Source organism: Hyperoodon ampullatus (assembly GCF_949752795.1).
Source record: "Hyperoodon ampullatus genome assembly, chromosome: 3".
Taxonomy (NCBI): domain Eukaryota; kingdom Metazoa; phylum Chordata; class Mammalia; order Artiodactyla; family Ziphiidae; genus Hyperoodon; species Hyperoodon ampullatus.
In genome coordinates this window covers 25,539,522-25,557,006 of record NC_136916.1, presented here as the reverse complement: position 1 = coordinate 25,557,006, position 17,485 = coordinate 25,539,522, and the positions used below count along the sequence as shown (strand labels likewise).

The following is a 17,485-nucleotide window of genomic DNA, read 5'->3' as shown; positions in this document are numbered from 1 at the left end:
TTAGGGCTGTGTGGCTTAGTGGGAGGGACAAGCACCCCATCCCAACCCTGGGTGCTGGTATCAGCATCTCCTGGGCATATATGGAGTATCCAAAACCATATTCAGTAGACCTTTTATTTTTGTAAATTACACAGCAAAGCCCCATGAAACCATAATCAGCAAGTTTACTAGACAATAATGGGAAAGCTTTATAGCAGCGGTGAGTTAGAATAACTTGGGGTCACTGTGGTGAAAAGACATGGATTTCGGTTTAGGTCTGGGATTTGCAATCCAGAATGGTTGCTGAATAACCTGCAGGCAAGACCTTCGAGGGAGTTGAAGCTTGGAGCGATCGTTGTAAAATAACAATAAAACTGTCCACCTAGGAGTACTGGGAGACGTCAGAAACAGGGAACTGAGGACACTCTGCTTGTCCAGCCCTCGGACCAGACTGCGGCTCCCCGACCTGGCTACCCGGCTGTGTGAGTGTGCGGGGCTCACGGTTCGCCATCCGCCCTTGTTGACTTTTAAAGGCACAGCCCGCGCCGCCCCCACCACACTGGCTTTCGCTGGCGGGAGGGGGCCGGAGGGGCCAGCTGGGCAGAGGGACAGCCCCCTCCCCCACGCACCATGAGGTGAGGAGGAGGGGCCGGCCCTCACCCCCACCCAGCCAGGGGCTCCTGGAGACACCTGCATCTGGGGCCTCCCACCTGGCCGGTGAGCTGCCTGCCAGAGAACTGGGTGACGAGGAGACTGGGAGAAGGGACGGACTGGGTGTCCCACCTTCAGGGGGCTTTAGGGAGTGAAGCTTTGGTGGGGCCGCCGAGGTAGGTGGTGAACAAATGGTTCTGTGTACTTAAGGGTTTACGGAGTGCCTTTGCCTCCTGACTCATGGGATTCTGCGAGCGTAGAGTGGGGAAACCCTTGCCGAACTGCCAGAGAGATGGCATCACTCTTTACAACTCTTCTGTGTGTGTAGACTTAGAGTATTTTAGGAAATCTTTTGAATTGTAAAGCAGTGATTCCAAATGGACTTTTGCACTTCAAATAATAGCAAGGGTATCTTGGTTTTTATTCTTTCTGTAGGTGATTATCTTGACATTAGAAAACATTTAAACTTTTGTACATGGTAGACTTTTTTAATTTAAGAAATTTTAAAATTTTTCAATTTTTAAGAACTTAAAAATTGTTATGAAACTCATACATTTCTCATTCTGTAGTATTTTCTATTTTTTAATAGAGAAGCTTTATCTTATGGGTTTCTTACTGTTTTGGCTTATGGGAAATGCTACTTCCATTCATTTACTTTGTCTTCATTTTAAAAACTAACTTGCTTCTACTTAGGGCCATGGGAGATTTTTTTTTTCCAAAATGAAAATAGCTTTACTTCCCCAGATTATATTTATGCTTACGTAAAATTTCAAATAATATGTAAAGCTGTAAAAAAATGAAACAGAAATTACCTGTACTTGACCTACCCGAAGATAACTTGGTAGAGCATTGAGTACTGTGGTGCTAGGAGCTCTGCTGGGTACTGAAGGGCTTTGTGAGCAAGACAAAGAGTATCTGCCTCTGTGGACCTTACATTCTGCTGGGGAAGATGGACACACACACACCCAAAGGTAAACTGACAAAATAGCTGTATGTTGTAATGAGTGATTAAAAAAAAATACCTACTTTAAGTGGGGTGATCAGAGGAGGTTTATCTGAGGGAATAACTTGAGATTTCACTAAAGGAAGAGAGGGAGCTAAGCCAAGGGCAAAACAAGAGAGCGAGCGTTTCAGTCAGAAATAACAGCAAGTGCAAAGGCCTGAAAAGAGCAAAGAGCTTGAATGGAAAGACCAGGGTAGCTGGACCATAGTAGTAAGCCAGAGGAGGGAGGATCAGGTGAGGTGGAAGAAGCAAGCAGGGGTCAGATTTCACAGGGCCATGGCAGGCAGGGGTCAGATTTCACAGGGCCATGGCGGGGAGTGTGTGTTGTATTCAGGGGGCAACGAGGAGCCGCTAAGGGTTTAAGTAGAGAAGGGAAGTGATTGGGAATATGGATTGATTCATTCAATACATGAATGTTTATTGAAACCTTACTGTGTACCAGGCACTGTTCTGGGCACTGGGGTACAGCATGGAAAAGGATAAATTCCTGTATTCATGAAGCTAATAATCTAGTGGTGGGAGCATAATCAAATAAACAAGAAAAACATCAGATATTGATAAGCATTATACAGATGATGACCATTGTTTAAATCATAGTATATGTTCTTAAGACTTTGTGTATATATATATATACATACTTCTCCTTTGTTATCAGCTTTTGTTTCCCCTAAACAACTTAATGGTAGGATTTTTTCTGTGTTACATTAAATGAACAGCTTTCTTTTATTTGGGAGCATCAATTTGTTTTTTAGATTAAGTATGGCCAAAATAATACTACATAAATGAAAAAAATACTGTGCAGCAACAAAAACTTATCTAAGTCATCTGTTTGGAAAGAAGTATATAGTAACTTCCTTTGGACAGTCTGACATGTGGCTCTCCTACCTCATCCCATATTCCAGCAGCCCCTCATGATAACTTTGACCTGTTAATGTGGTTAGTTAAATTTATGGATTTCCTATTTATTGAACCAATTCATACATTCCTAAAATGTACCTTAATTGACTTCTGTTATTATTTTAGTGTCCTGATGGATTCTCTTTGCCAATACACATATTTTAGGATTTTAGTATCAATATTCATGAGCTAGATCTATAGTTTCCTTTCTTATGTATTTTCTTTGTCAGATTTTGGTGTTAGCATTTGACTGCTTTATAAAAAAAATTGGGAAGCTCTTCCTTTTTCTGAGTTTTGGAACAGATTAAATTGCATAAGTATTATTCTTTCATTTAATTATCAAATACATATTTACTGAACATTCACTGTGTGCCAGGCATTGGGCTGATGCTGGGTAATCACAAATAGACAAAACAGACATGATTCCTGTCCTCATAAGGCTTGGTTTATTAGGTAATAGACATTAGTGAAATAATTATGATTATGTAATTATAAACCATGATGAATACTCTGAAAGAAATCATTGAAGATCTACTTTGACTGTTCTTTTCATGTATTTGAGTAAATGGTTAATGCGTTAATACACACTAAAAATTAATTCTTTTAAAATTAATCTAATATTTGTTGAAGATTTGATATGTAATTAGTTCTGTGGTAAATACATAAGTAAATAAAATGAGGTCTTCATAATTATAAAAGTTAAAATAAAAATAATGGTGATAGTAGCTACCATGGTAGGTGGTATATTGCACATTTTTTGATTGAAGAAATTAAGACTTACATTAAGTGGACACTTCAGTTATGTCTGTGACACATCCAGTTGTACACTCCTCTGGAAATTCCACTAAGATTATAGTAAAAGAGTAAAGACATAAATCCACAAAGATCAAGAGAGTGAGAAAGGAGAAGATAAATGAAATCAGTATTTGGGAAACTACAAAAGAAGGTGATCAATTACTAAACGATTTAGTGGATTAGAGAATGCTGAAGGCTGAAGAGAGGTAAGCCAACAAGAGAAGCAAGCTGATTCCCTCCACAGAATCTGGAAAAGGCTCAGGATTTAGAGGTACCAAGTACTTCTCAGGGCAGGAATATGGGTGGAATAGAAATAGAAGGGGTGATAGATTTTATAATTTTGATGCTCTCTATCCTCTTCACTGCATGCACCCAGACAACTACCTTTCTTGTACCCTGACAGAAGATTGAAGGTTTACACTCAGGAGACATGAACTAGGCAGGCTCTAGACAGCTGAGGTAGGGGTGAAGCACCTAAGTAAAAATAAGGATTAAGTGAAAGTCAACATACTGAACAGTGAAACCAGAGCTGCCTTTTTCTGTGTGGTTCCCAGAACTAATAGTCAAGCTTATGCTTCCCCTAAACAAGATATTAAAGGATTCTTTTCTGGGGAAACTTACCAACCCATGACAAAATATTTAAGAGATATGGACTTTGCAAGTTCACTTGATTAAACAGCTGCTTCACGATCAGATCACCTGCAAGAGTGAGGGCTGCTGGTCAGGAAGCAGTGCCCATGCACCAGATTTTCAGTTAGCTTTAAGTGCCTCACACGTAAACATAAGCAGACAGCTAAGGATCATCAGCCATTTGCTGGAAGTCTCTAACGTAGAGGAGACCACGCAGGAATAAGCAAGTAGGAAAATAAAGGAACTTGGTAGAAATAGATTTACTGCTGGTAACAGAAGAAACTTCAACAAAAGAAAACTGTAGTATCTTTAAAGAGAAAAGAGAAAATACAACTTACGTAAAAGAAAAGATTCTATTTTTAGAAAAGGGAGAGAAATTATTCAGGAAGCAGGAAAGGATTAGATAATAAAGCTGAAGAACTCTCCTAAAAAATAGAATAGCCACAACAATTAGACAAAAAGAGTGAGAAAGTATTTAGAAAATAAAGGTCCAGTTAAGAAGGTTTTTCATCTAATCCAGTGGTAGGAAGAAAAATCTATAACGAAATCAGTACTATAAATATGTGGGAGAATCTGGAACATGATACAGTGGGTACCCAATGATATCAAGAGCCAGTGTCATTGAGACGGGATATGTCATGAAAGGTTTCAGAGAGGCACTGATACTTGAAATCTAAGTAAGTATTCAAATGATAAAGAAGCCAAAAAAGGGCACTAGTGTATACATTTTCAGGGCAATAGAAATAGCAAATGCAGAGGTGGAAACATGATTCACATGAGGAACAGCAAGCAGTTCATTATTTGAGAAATTCAGTATACTTTACAAAAAATAGCATGTATAGTTTTATAATAGTACACCTTTTTTCAAAAAGGATTTGAGGTAGAACTGTGGATATATTTAAGATTCTTTAGAAAAAATAGCAATATTGATTATATCATTCATTATGTCAAGAGGGGAGAATTAAATTGGGAGTCAGGAGACCAGGATTCTAGTGCAGACCTACCACTAACTTGTTGAGACCTTAGTGTGATAATGTTGTTGACTGCCTTCCCAGTAATCACCTCCCTTTTTCTTCCCTTCCCCCAAACCACAATTTTGTCTAGGTTTTGGGGTGATCCCATGGTTCAGGAGCAGCTTGGGCGGGTGAGAGTGGGGGGCTGTGTGACTGTTAGTTACTCTAAGCTCATTAAGGTAATTCCACTCTCTTTGGTTAGTGATTGTTTTAGGAATAAACGTGTGACTCAGTTCTGGCCAATGAGGTGAGAATGGGGTGCCTGCAGAGAGAATTCTGGGAAAGCTTTCTCACCAAGGACAAAGGAAAAGATGCACTCTCCCTGCCTTCATCTTATTCTAGCTCTGAAGTTGTGTTTGAGCCCAGTGTAGGGATGCAACAGAGCAGTTTTCAGGCTTCAGGGTTCCCTCCTCTGCTCCTGAAGCTGAGGGTTGTTTTTAAAAATATGGTGCCTTTGTTGCTACTCCTTTTCTAAGTTGCAAGTGTAATCTGGTTTGGGAGGGTCTTTACTTCCAGCTCTGCTTTCCTCTTTGAGACCACTGTCACCAGGAGACACAGCCCTTGCTTTCCAAAGGTCACACACTCACTCTAGTAGTATTTTGTGAGCACATTCTAAGATCTCCAGGCCACCCAGACACTTTCATCATAGAGACTTTTTCTTGTTTGTCTTGATAAGATCCAGGGTATAGCATAATACTAGATACATAATAGTCATCATTAATAGTTTTGTTTAATGAAGGGTGAATCAAATATTACTTATTTAGGGGTGGGGAGAGGTTTTATTTGTGTTCTATTTGATTTTATTATTTCCAACCAGTAGAACATGGGTGTGGTTCTATAATCTGTTCATTTTGAAAGTTGTTTTTCAATGAGGCAAAATTGATTCCTGTTTATCTCTGTGAAGAACATTTTCTTTAGAAATTAAAGAATTGGGGGAAAACTACTTCAATTTATGTGTGTTACTACTTCTTATACAGCAAATTTAGCCTTTAGCTCTAGAGACTTGACAAAGAAGGGAAACATTACAAAATTGCACCTAATGCAAACGAGATGCTCAGTAAACATTTATTTGTATAGTAGATATGCCCGAAATAGAACTATTTTTTCTTTTTTCATTTTAGCATTTATGACATTAGCAGAGAACAGGACTATGTCAAGAATTCTGGGGGTATACTTGGTGAAAATAAATTAAGACCACCCTCCCAGCTACATTCCCTGTTAGAGAAGACCGAGACAGGGTTCATATCAGAGAAGAGTGGGTATTAAACTAAATGCTATAAGCTATTACTAGTGAATCCAAAGTTGCACAATACAGTTTTTTAGATTTTAATTTAGATCATGTAAAATGAAAGGACTTTTTAAAAAATTATAACTTCCAGTAGCTACAAATTTCTTATAATTATTAGTCCAAAATTGATAGGTGATTAAGTTTGCAAATTGCATCAGAAAAGGTGTGTGTTCAAGAGAAATTGTCACACTGCTCTATTTGTATTTCTTTGAAATTATGATTTATTTTACTTGATTTTAAATTGAGATATTTTAAATAGTAGAAGTAATACATGCTTATGTAAGAAAAATCTAAATTGTAGTGATATATATAAGGTAAAAGTATAAGTTCTCCTTTTTGTCCACTCCCCAATCACCATTGGTGTAAATACTGTTAACGGTTGGATTTCCCATCTTTCTACATCTTTTTCTGTATACTTCCAAACACATAATTTTTTATGGTTTTTTTTAACCAAAATGACATATAATACATATTATTCACTCAGTAATATACAATAGATATCTTTGTATGTCAGTATATACAGATTTACCTTGTTTTTATTTAGTAATTGCAGGGTGTTTCCCTGTTGATGGCAATTTAGGTTGTCTCCAGTGTTTTTGCTGTTATAGGTGTTGGTGCATGGAACACCCTTGTACATACAACCCCTGCACTTATGCTCATATTTCTGGGGAATAGATTCCCAGAAATGGAATGGTTATTTGGTATGCCCATTTAAGTTTTTGTTACCTTCGGCCAAATTGTGTTCTAAAAAAGTTGTATATATCTTAAACTGGCAGTCCTTTGATATCTTAAAGGTAAGGGTAATACATTTTAGGATTAGGTGATTAAAGAATGGGCTGTTCCTTCAACAACTATCAAATGACCTACTTAGAGGAGATAAAGTATATAGGCATGGAGAGTATTAAAAGGTGTAGGTTGCATTCTAGTAATAAGGGCCTTTAATGGCACATATTATTGGGTTCTGAGTGTTTCTGTCTTTGATAAGTGCTATTGCTTAATTCACAAACAGGAGATGTGGTCATGTAAGTCTGGGGGAGATGTCGAAGTGGCTAGATTCTGTTAGATTACTGTGACACCTAAGTTGTTGACGTTTGTTCATCTCATTATTTGCTTTCAGACCAGATGCTTATAGAATGGAAAATAGATACCTGTGGTATAGCATCAGAAACTGGTTTATAATTTTCTTATCTCTCATTAGAAGTTAAAAAGAGAGAAAGAAGTGTCCTGAAATCAGACACTCAGTATCCCTGTCATGGATTTTGAGATGGGGGAGATTGATGCAGGGCACTTTGAGCAGAATCCAACTTGTTGTGTCAAGCTTGACCTAACTTTTTTTTTTTTTTTTTGCCGTACGCGGGCCTCTCACGGTTGTGGCCTCTCCCGTTGCGGAGCACAGGCTCTGGACGTGCAGGCTCAGCGGCCATGGCTCACGGGCCCAGCCGCTCCGTGGCATGTGGGATCTTCCCGGACCGGGGCACGAACCTGTGTCCCCTGCATCGGCAGGCGGACTCTCAACCACTGTGCCACCAGGGAAGCCCAAGCCTGACCTAACTTTTAAGATCAAATCCACAAATGGCAGAGAAACGTGCCCAAAGCCAGGTGCTACAGGAAAGAATATTAACTCAGTTTTCAGAGCCATTTCGATTGAACTTCCATTTTTTCCACGTGCTCTCTGTTGGTCACTTAAACCGTAAGGGACACTCTTTATGCTTTACAGACAGGTACTTTTCAAGTTACCTTCTTAGATGTTGCTTTAGATTTCTTTGTGGAATAGCCCCCTCTTCTTTCTCTTAATACTCTTTTTTTTAAAAATTATTATTTATTTATTTTTGGCTGTGTTGGGTCTTCGTTTCTGTGCGAGGGCTTTTCTCTAGTTGTGGCAAGCGGGGGCCACTCTTCATCGCGGTGCGCGGGCCTCTCACTATCGCGGCCTCTCTTGTTGCAGAGCACGGGTTCCAGACGCGCAGGCTCAGTAGTTGTGGCTCACGGGCCTAGTTGCTCCGCGGCATGTGGGATCTTCCCAGACCAGGGCTCGAACCCGTGTCCCCTGCATTGGCAGGCAGATTCTCAACCACTGCGCCACCAGGGAAGCCCTCTCTTAATATTCTAATCATCTTGAATGTTTAACTAGAGCATGGGCATTGCTCAGCAAAAAATGAAACTATCCATTTATTTAGTGCTCCTCGTTTTGTACACTTGTTTTAGGTGGTTAAATGAAAGCGCATTGTGTGGGAAGAGACAATGTCAAATGATTTCTCAATAAAATTCTCATTATCTCCTTAATTATAGAGCTGGAAACTTGTGCTTTCTTGAGAGTATAATTGAGGTCATTTATTATAAAGTCATGAAAGATTCAGGATTTACTGTGGTTTTCCATTAACTTCTCTTTTGATATGCTTTTCCTTCTGCCAACTGTAAAATTATTACTTTTCTAACATATGGCTATTTGGAGAGTGCTGACATAAAAAGGAAGCATTTTTAACCATAAATAAATAGTTTTAGAAATTACAGTATAAAAGTACAAAATAAGTCATTTCTGACTTGTTCCTCCTTGTTTATTTTAACTCGTTACCACTAGTCCTAGCTTTATTGGGAGCAGTACTCCCCACATTGTACTAGATAGGGTTTTTTAAATTGCATTATTTCTCACAGTTTTCAGTTTATTATTGTGCGTTGATGCTCAAAATTGGGGATATATGTAGTATTCAGTACTTCTGAAACTTAAAATCTATTAACATCTTGCAGAATTTAGGGAAGTTGATAATCATAGATTGGTCATTTCCAAAGCTATGACAACTTTTATTTCTTTCACTTGTAAGCAACATCTTTCACAAATATTGAGCCTCATAGTGTAATTAGATTTTTAAAATATTATATTGCCTTTAAAAAAAATTAAATACTAGGTTTCCAAAATTATAATTTTTAAAGGAATCCTGATTTGCATTTGAGCTAGCAGTACAGATTATTTGTAAAAGGAATTTGCAGTGCATAGGCTTCCCAGTTTATTTTGAGTAAGTAGCTAAAGAAAGCCATAATTTTTTAATTGTTATCACTGGTGTTCTGCTCTTTGAATCTCTTTAGAATATCCATATTTTTCACAGCACTGGTATACTGATACTGAAAGAGAGAAGGTGAAACTGAGGAAAAATAAAAGTAAGATAGAATCGATATAGATCAGATGTGCCAACTTCAGAATATTCTTAAGTATTTCATCCTCTTTTCTTTCTTTCCTTGCTATTTATAATCTTTTATTTTTGATACTAGGAAGTATTGTTATCAAAATCATTTTTAAATTACCTTGGGAATTGAAGCATTAAGACAGTTTAGTCCAAATTAATTTTACTGAAATGTTTGTTTTGATTTCTGTAATAGTCTAGGGTTTTTTAAACTGTTGTTCATAAATTAATTTCAATTTAAAAAGCTTATGTTTTCTTTAACTTTTGAACTTTAGTGTAATTGGCAGAGTCCTGGTGTAAGTAGGAAGCCATATTAACGTACTTATTTATACTGTAAGGCCCAAACTTCCAGTGTTACATAAATTATTCTCTCTATTATTTACAAATAATCAGTGTGTATCCTCCCCCCAACCTCGTTAAAGAGAATAGAGAGGATGTAAATAGAAAGGAGTAAACAAATCAAATAGTTAAATGTTATGAGAACTCGTTAGGCTCAGTTTTTGCTAAGTGAGGACTCGTAAAATCGAGACCACAAGGGCTCAATCAAGAGAATTACTGGATAGAGCCAGTAGTTCTCAATTAGGAAACATGCCTCTCATTGGAGGGGTATACCAGCATCTCTGGGATAGCACATGGGTATGGTTTGAAAAAAGCACTTTCAAAAAAAGTAATAAAGTTTTATTTTTGTAAAATGATGATTTTATAATACAGCCCATAAGAAGTAAATTTTAATAGACATGTACAGGCTGGTGAGGAAGCCCCAAAGAAACATGATTTCTAATGTGTTTGCTGAGTGTGCAGTAGTAGGCCCCTTCCAAGGAACCTAACAGATTTCCTTGGGGATTTGGTGAGAAGACAGGAAGGGTAAGTTTATCAAAATGTGGCTTAGGTTTAAAAAAATTTAAGAATGAGAAGCATTAGTCTAAGCAGTAGCTGACCACCAACTTGACACTACAGTTGCATGTGCTTTTTACCCAGTGTGGTTACAGCACCCAGCTTTAAACCAAAAGGGATTTATTCTTGCATTAAAAGTAATTCACCCTCAGTTATAATCCATTTAGGTTATTTTCACATGTGAGATCTTTTAAGATAGTCCAGAAATGGTAGCCAAGACACATTGTAAATGTCTTAATTATACAGGAAGGAAATAGATGATTATTTCCTATTATCATAGATGATCTATTTCCTGTATCAGTATTCAGTGATATTTAGTGTGCCACTTTTCCCCATCCTTTGATTATCTTAAACAGTTGCATTATTTTTGTTTGTGTTTTACAGTTTTTGAGACAGTGTCCTTGAGTTCAGACTCTCTCTTCCAGAGGGCAGTTTCAATTCTCCATACTTCTTACTTGGACTCTGCATCTGAGCATGGTTTTCAGTACAGTCAAGTGACTTTGGTGAAAAATGACATTTTCTTAAATGAGGTGAGGTGCTTGGTACACACTGTGTCTGTGTGTTCGTTTTATTTTAGTTTTAAAGAAATAGACCCATTATTTCTGATATATAAGCCTAGTTCTTTTTAGCTATCACATTTCAGCTGAGATAAAAGATCCTTAGAAATAGTCACTTGAAAGGTAATTATAATATATTCTAGGGAATAGAAAAATAATAAATTTCATTAGTCTTTTAGCAGGAGGAATTCAGATGATGCATTTTTTAAAATGAATTTTCAAGGCAAAATAACATGTTTATAACATTTGATTATTCTCTCCTTATACAGTACAAAACTTTTTACCAAGAAAAAAAAGCAAGTAACTATACTCACGAAGAACTTCAAGAAACTTACGGGTTTCTTCTGTTTGAAACTGAAAATCAGGTAAGGGAATTCGGCCGTAGAAAAGTAATTTTGTGATGTTAATGTACAAAATTCATTATATCATTAAAGTTAAATATTGGTATTTTAGGTCTATAAAGTTTGTAAGACTACCAGTTCATCTGTCTTTTTTGTTAGTTTGGTGGCAGTGTAAATGACAGTGAAAGTTTGTCATGAAAGAGATTTGATTTCTACAACTTTTCATAGGTTTTCTTTAGTTTTATCTTGAATACATTTGCAAGCTCGTGGTTTTGATTAATACCGATTTTGATTAATACAGATTTCTTAAGTATTAATAATGACTTTTAATGGAGTGAATGGATATTTTCTGTTCTCGATCATTGTAGATAGATATTTTCTGTTTCTTGTGGAGGTTTTTCAAGTTTAAATTAGATGGTTTTGGGGACAAGATGAACACGTTCAGCATTCTAGTTACTTGGAATTGTTTCACGCCTTATTTTGAAAATTGAACATCCATATTGTTGGTTGTATCTAAATTGTGGAGAAGGAAACTACTGTGTGCAGGTATGTCTCCAGAGATGTGTGTGGCTTCTAGATACAGTTCAGCAATGCTAGAGATCTATAATCCAACTTAAAGTAATTCAAAGGTAGTATCTCGGTTGGGGTCATGATTTTTAAAGAACAGGGATAGATTTGCTAAAGAATAATTAACATTAGCATATAACTTATGGATTATATAGTAATACTAGAGAGTTTATTTAACTTCCAAATAAGATATGTTATGGATTCATACTAAAAAAAAAAAAAAGGCATTTGGGGATAAGACATTTTCAAATTTAGTGATTCCCAAGCTGTAATTGAAAAAGAAATCTTCAAGAGAGGACTTATCTGTGAGCTTGCTTAATTTGGTATTGCTGGTGACACTTTTGTTAACAGAAATAATAAAATTTCATGAAAAAGTTTGAACTGTTAATATTAACTAAAACACAATTGCCTTACATAAGCTTACTTTGTGCCATGAATGCATACAATGTACAGATTCTGTATTTTGAAAGTTTGTATATAGATTATAGAGTTATTTCATTGACCCTCCCAAGAACGATATGATAAGCAAAGTACAATCTTTTGTTTAAGGCAAAGTTGGTATGTCAGCGTGGACTCTGTGTTGGCAGCAGTGCTATCACCACTCTGGGTGACCCAGGGAAAGGTACGTCTGTAAGGAAAAGGAATCTCTTTTACAAGGTGAAGTGGGGTTTAGTTAGTTACATAAGATACCTATGTTAAATGATCGTTTCATTGATGATAAATAGTCATCTTTGGAAGCAGCCCTTGAAACATATAAATGAGCTTTGAGTCTAAGACTTAAGGTTTTCTAATAGGAGTTATCTTTTTTAAAAGGATGGTTGGACTAGAAAAGGTACTGAAGGTATCTTTCAGTGCCAAGAGTTTAGTGCAGTCATCTGGGGCTAATGAGGATTTCTTCTGAATGATCTTAATGGCAGTAGGAACACAGAATAGATGGAACTGACGCACCTTGGCAACTGTGGAATGTGAGGAGTAACAGAAAGGAAGTAGCCAGATGTAAGGTTTTCAACTTACACTGCATTGATATTGTCAGTAGAAAAGAGACACGGAGGAGAGGAAATTGTAGGGAAGCTGTTGAGTGAAAAGAGAAAGGTAATCTTATTGTCAAGAATGTGGATTAGCACTAATTTCTTTAAGCTTCACTTTCCTCATCTGTAAAATAGATAAAACTATCATCTAGATTTACTGTGAGGATTACATGAGACTGTGTCAAGTGCTTAGCTCAGAGCTTACACCTAAATGAACACTACTGCTTCAGTGAGCTAAATTTGAGAAATAATGAGGTGGTCATAAGTGTTTCTGAAAGCTGTCCTGCTGGTGGTAAAAATAGTTGGAAAAGGGATTAGAACTGGAGGTTGGGGTTCAAGGTGGCAGTGGGTGGGTGTTAGTTGAAGCCAAAAACATTGTTACATGGGGCAGCAAAGATGGCAAAGAACAACTTTCAGGTGGTTGTGGGAGCAAGGGATGGGGCCATGGGGCAAGGCTAGGAAGAGGGAGTTGAGAGCAGTCCAGTACATGAAGAACCAGGAGGTGGAGTTTCACAGAGAACAGAAGGCTGTAAGGAGGGGTGTTAGCAGGGTCAGATGCTACAGAAGTTGGAGATCAGCACTGAGAAGGATTATTGGGCTTCATGGCTGCATTCCTGCTGACCATTTCTTTTAAATAACAGCTTCATTGAGATAACATTCACATACCATTCATTTCACCTGTTTTTTTATAGCATATTCACTAACATGAATATGCACCCATCAGCACAAACAATTTTACACCATTTTCATCAGTCACTCCCCACTCCCACCAGCCTAAGCAACCAGTACTCTACTTTTTGCCCCTATGGATTGGCCTCTTCCAGACATTCCATGTAGATGGAATCATATATGACCTTTTGTGACTACCTTTTTTACTTAGCTTAGTGTTTCTGAGATTAATCCACGTTGTATTGTAGCATGTACTTCATTCCTTTTTTGACTGAATAATATTCCACTGTCCCACATTTTCTGTATCCATTCAGCACTTGATGGACATTTGGTTGTTTCTACTTTTGGGCTATTATAAAAAATGCTACTATGTACATTCTTGTACAGGTCTTCATGTGGACATGTTTTTTCATTTCTGTTGGGTTTATACCTAGGAGTGGAATTGCTGGCTCATATGGTAACTCTGTGTAAAACAAATGTTTTTTTAAACTTCTGTTCAGCTCTTCTAAAGGACATGAAAGGGGATAAGTTCATAACCCCAATAACAGTTTACCTAAAACCTTTTTTTCCTTCTCCCCTACTCTTTTTAACCCCCCCTTCTTTTCAGTATGAAAAATGCTAACATAGAAAAAGTAGAGAGCATAGTATAATATACCTATCACCTACGTTTAACAGATGTTTTGCATTATTCTCTTCATTTGTTTAAAAAAAATTTTTTTTCTGAAAATTGTGAAAGTGAATTACAAGCAAACACCTCAGCTTACATCTCTAAAAATTAAGGCCATTTTTCTGCTTTACTGAAATCACATGAGTTTATTGTTGATGTTTGAGAGGCTGGCTTCAGTAGGGTGGTGGAGTAGATAGAGGCTGGATTGCTCCTATAAATACACAATCTTCTTCATCACATGTACTGGTGGTAATAATAAAATAGCACTACTGCCTGTGTGTGTTCTATAGTCTTGGGCTCAAATAGAAATGGATAGTTCTGTGTATGAAAGTAATCCTTTACATTACTGTAGTGTATTATAGTTTTAAAAGTTTATGGATCTTTTTAAATCTTCCTGAGAACCCTGTGATTTATGTATCTGTGACTCATGCCCACCCCGTCTGCTTAAGTGACATACTCCTCAGCCACATGGTTATTATTAGCAGAAAGTGAAAAACCTGGAACTGGAACCCAATCTTCTGGCCACAAGTTTATTGCTCTGTCTGCTCTATCCATGTCCTCACCATTGTCTTTTATATTTCAAAAGAGATACTTCAGGAATATCTCTGAAATGTGTCCTTTCCTCCTTATTCTCACTGCTGCTGCCTTGTGGGGATCCTCCTCTCCTGTCATAACTTAAAGGAGTCTCTCCCCTCTTGAGACTCACTTCTCTCTGTTAAGCTGCAGTGGGCTGTTATGTGGCTACAGTGGTGAACAAAACAAATATAACCCCCGCCTCCCTGGAATTCACAGCCAAGCACAATAAGCTGCTTGAAGGCAGGACCTCATTGTATTTCCCTTTGCATCTGTGTGCCTGGCACACAGCTGCAGTGTAGTAGACCTCAGCACACATTCTTAAATATGAGTACTTACTGAGATTTTTTGCAAAAAATAACTTGAGAATCAGATTACTATAGGCCTTTTTACTGAATGATTGCATGGAGGAAAAACAGACTCACGAAAACTTTTCCAACAATGTGATACTCTTATCCCTTTTCACTTACCGTACCCAAATAGAAACTTCGTTGTCGAACAGATATATTGTATCTTAGGTCTAATGTTTCCATACCTTTAGAATATCTCAAATACTTTTTAAAAGGTAAGCAGTTTCAAAATAGTTTTTTAATGTTAGCATTTATTTGTCTTTTGTGTTGTCTTGTTCAGTTAAAGGTAACCCATGTGTAAATAATCTTTTTAAAGTGTAAATTAATCTGTTTTTATACTTTTATAGGTGTATACATTTCCAAATACTCAGACTATCTTCATGCAAGACCTTGGTATCATGGGAAGTCTGGTTATGTTGTAATTTTTAATCTAATTAAGGTAAAGACTAAATGTGCTTCTATGTAATTTTTCTTTTAAAAACGAAAGATTATCAGTCTGTGATAATGTTCTTTGCAGATCATTTCCTACACATAGTCCTTGCCAAAGACAGCTATCTAAAGTCAGAAAAAAAACTGCTTTTTGCTTTCCTTTAAGGACAAAGCTTTTTTTAAATTCATTTAATAGATGATCTATGAATATGTTTTTTAAAAAAAGCTTCAAAATAATACAACAGGTATTCAGTGAACAGCTTTCCTCTCACCCTGTCCCACAATGCCACTTTTTAAATAGTAAATAACAGAAAACAAGTAGCTGCTTATAAAGCAATGTGATTTCAGTTATAAGAGATGAATTTAGAAAGCAACATTCATTGATTTAAATTGTCAAAATGAGAAGCCTTTATATATTTTTTTAATCTCTAAAACATTGAGACCTTGTTCACAGTTTCATGGGGCACCTGCAACTGATGATCTCAGAAATTTTTTAATGCCCTTAAATAGTCCAGTATAAATGAATCACACAATTAGAATTTTCACTCAAATAGTACGAAAACTCTGATTTTAGAGGTTGGGGGGCTTTTTGAGGACATATTCTGTGGTCTTGTTTTGTTTTTACTTTTGTTTTAGCTTTCCTACTGTCTTAAGTTCTTTGGTTATAAGCCTATCACTACTGATTTTTTTAAGAGTGTGAACTCTTCATATTCCAAAATTTGTCCCCAAGAACTGGAGGGAAAGTAGCATTGCATTGGCTCATAGTCACTGCTTCCCTCCCTTACTCTTCCCTCTCCTGCTCTGTGATAAGTGCTGTAGCTCTGCCGCAGACAACGTGCCTGTCAGCTCAGATAACAAACATTTTTTGCTTATGTCAGATTGTGCCCCACCATTGGTTTCGTGCCCCCGTATCCCACCCTGTCTGGTGGATACTGCTGTTTAGTTTTTGCCTATATGCTCTCAGTCTTCCTTACTTTACTGCTTAGAAGCCAGCCCTGCCCAACATCATAAGCTGTTTGATGGGGAGAGGATACAGGTTTCGATTGCTCACTGAAGTACCATTTATATTATTTGTCTTCTTAGTATTGCCTTTGGTGGTCCTATTGATGAAGAGGCGGGACCTTAATAGCAAACATGTGTATATGTTCCTTATCAGGCTACTTTTAAATAAATCCTAGAGTAAGATTATTGCTATTTGAAAACATTTGATTAGTTTTAATATTTTCATTCTAGGGAAAAGTCAAGTTTGTGTCTGAGAATTATACAACTAACTATACCAGCCCATCTTCTGGCTATGATTGCCACGTGGCTGTAAATACTAACAAGGTTTCTCACAAGACAAGTCATTTTCGCACCTTTGAACTGAGTCAGGTATAGTCACCTGGGAATAAATCATTTCTAATGTACATTTCTAAATCTAATGAGTTAAATTTTAGGGTTGGGTAGGGTTGAAATAAACTTGACGCACGTGGAATTCTGTAGTATTACCCTGATAATACTTATTTTGCTTCTTTCAGTATTACCTCTATGAACTTTCAGGCAGCACTGTTATTGAGAGACCCAGACAGATATGTCCTTATGTGATTGTAGCTTTTCAGTACAGGGAACCTAAAAAGATGGCAGCACCAGCTCATAATCGTAAAAGCATGTAAGTAATTATGTGCATACTTTGTTTTACTGGATTCCTTTCCTTTGCTCTTATAAAATATTATTCTTTTTTTCCCCCTAGATTTGAACTCAAAGAAAATGGTAAGAAATTATTTTATTGGTTCTTTTAGCTGTTTCTTTAAGTAAATGTTTTGTTCATAAATAAAATAATCAGTTTCTTTCTTACCCTCATTTCTTACAGTTCTCATCTCTCCATGGAAAGGGAAATTAATTATCCAAGGCTGTCTGATGTGTGATATAACTCTTTGGTCCTCTTACGGTACAGTGGTTCCAAAACAACTGTAAGTATTGAATGAGTGCCTTTACTGAT

The 17,485-nt window shown here is 37.0% G+C and overlaps 1 protein-coding gene across 1 annotated transcript in view; it reads left to right on the top strand.

Moving 5' to 3' along the window:
* Positions 1 to 17,485, top strand: part of TASOR2 (transcription activation suppressor family member 2) — a gene marked incomplete at its 3' end in the record, with an annotated part of 74,458 nt that overhangs the window by 18,383 nt on the left and 38,590 nt on the right. The window contains 9 exon segments of the mRNA XM_079700802.1: positions 6,090 to 6,223; positions 10,711 to 10,856; positions 11,153 to 11,248; positions 12,341 to 12,413; positions 15,426 to 15,517; positions 16,741 to 16,878; positions 17,025 to 17,155; positions 17,237 to 17,256; positions 17,357 to 17,456. Coding sequence (XP_079556928.1) covers positions 6,090 to 6,223; positions 10,711 to 10,856; positions 11,153 to 11,248; positions 12,341 to 12,413; positions 15,426 to 15,517; positions 16,741 to 16,878; positions 17,025 to 17,155; positions 17,237 to 17,256; positions 17,357 to 17,456 — 930 coding nt within the window.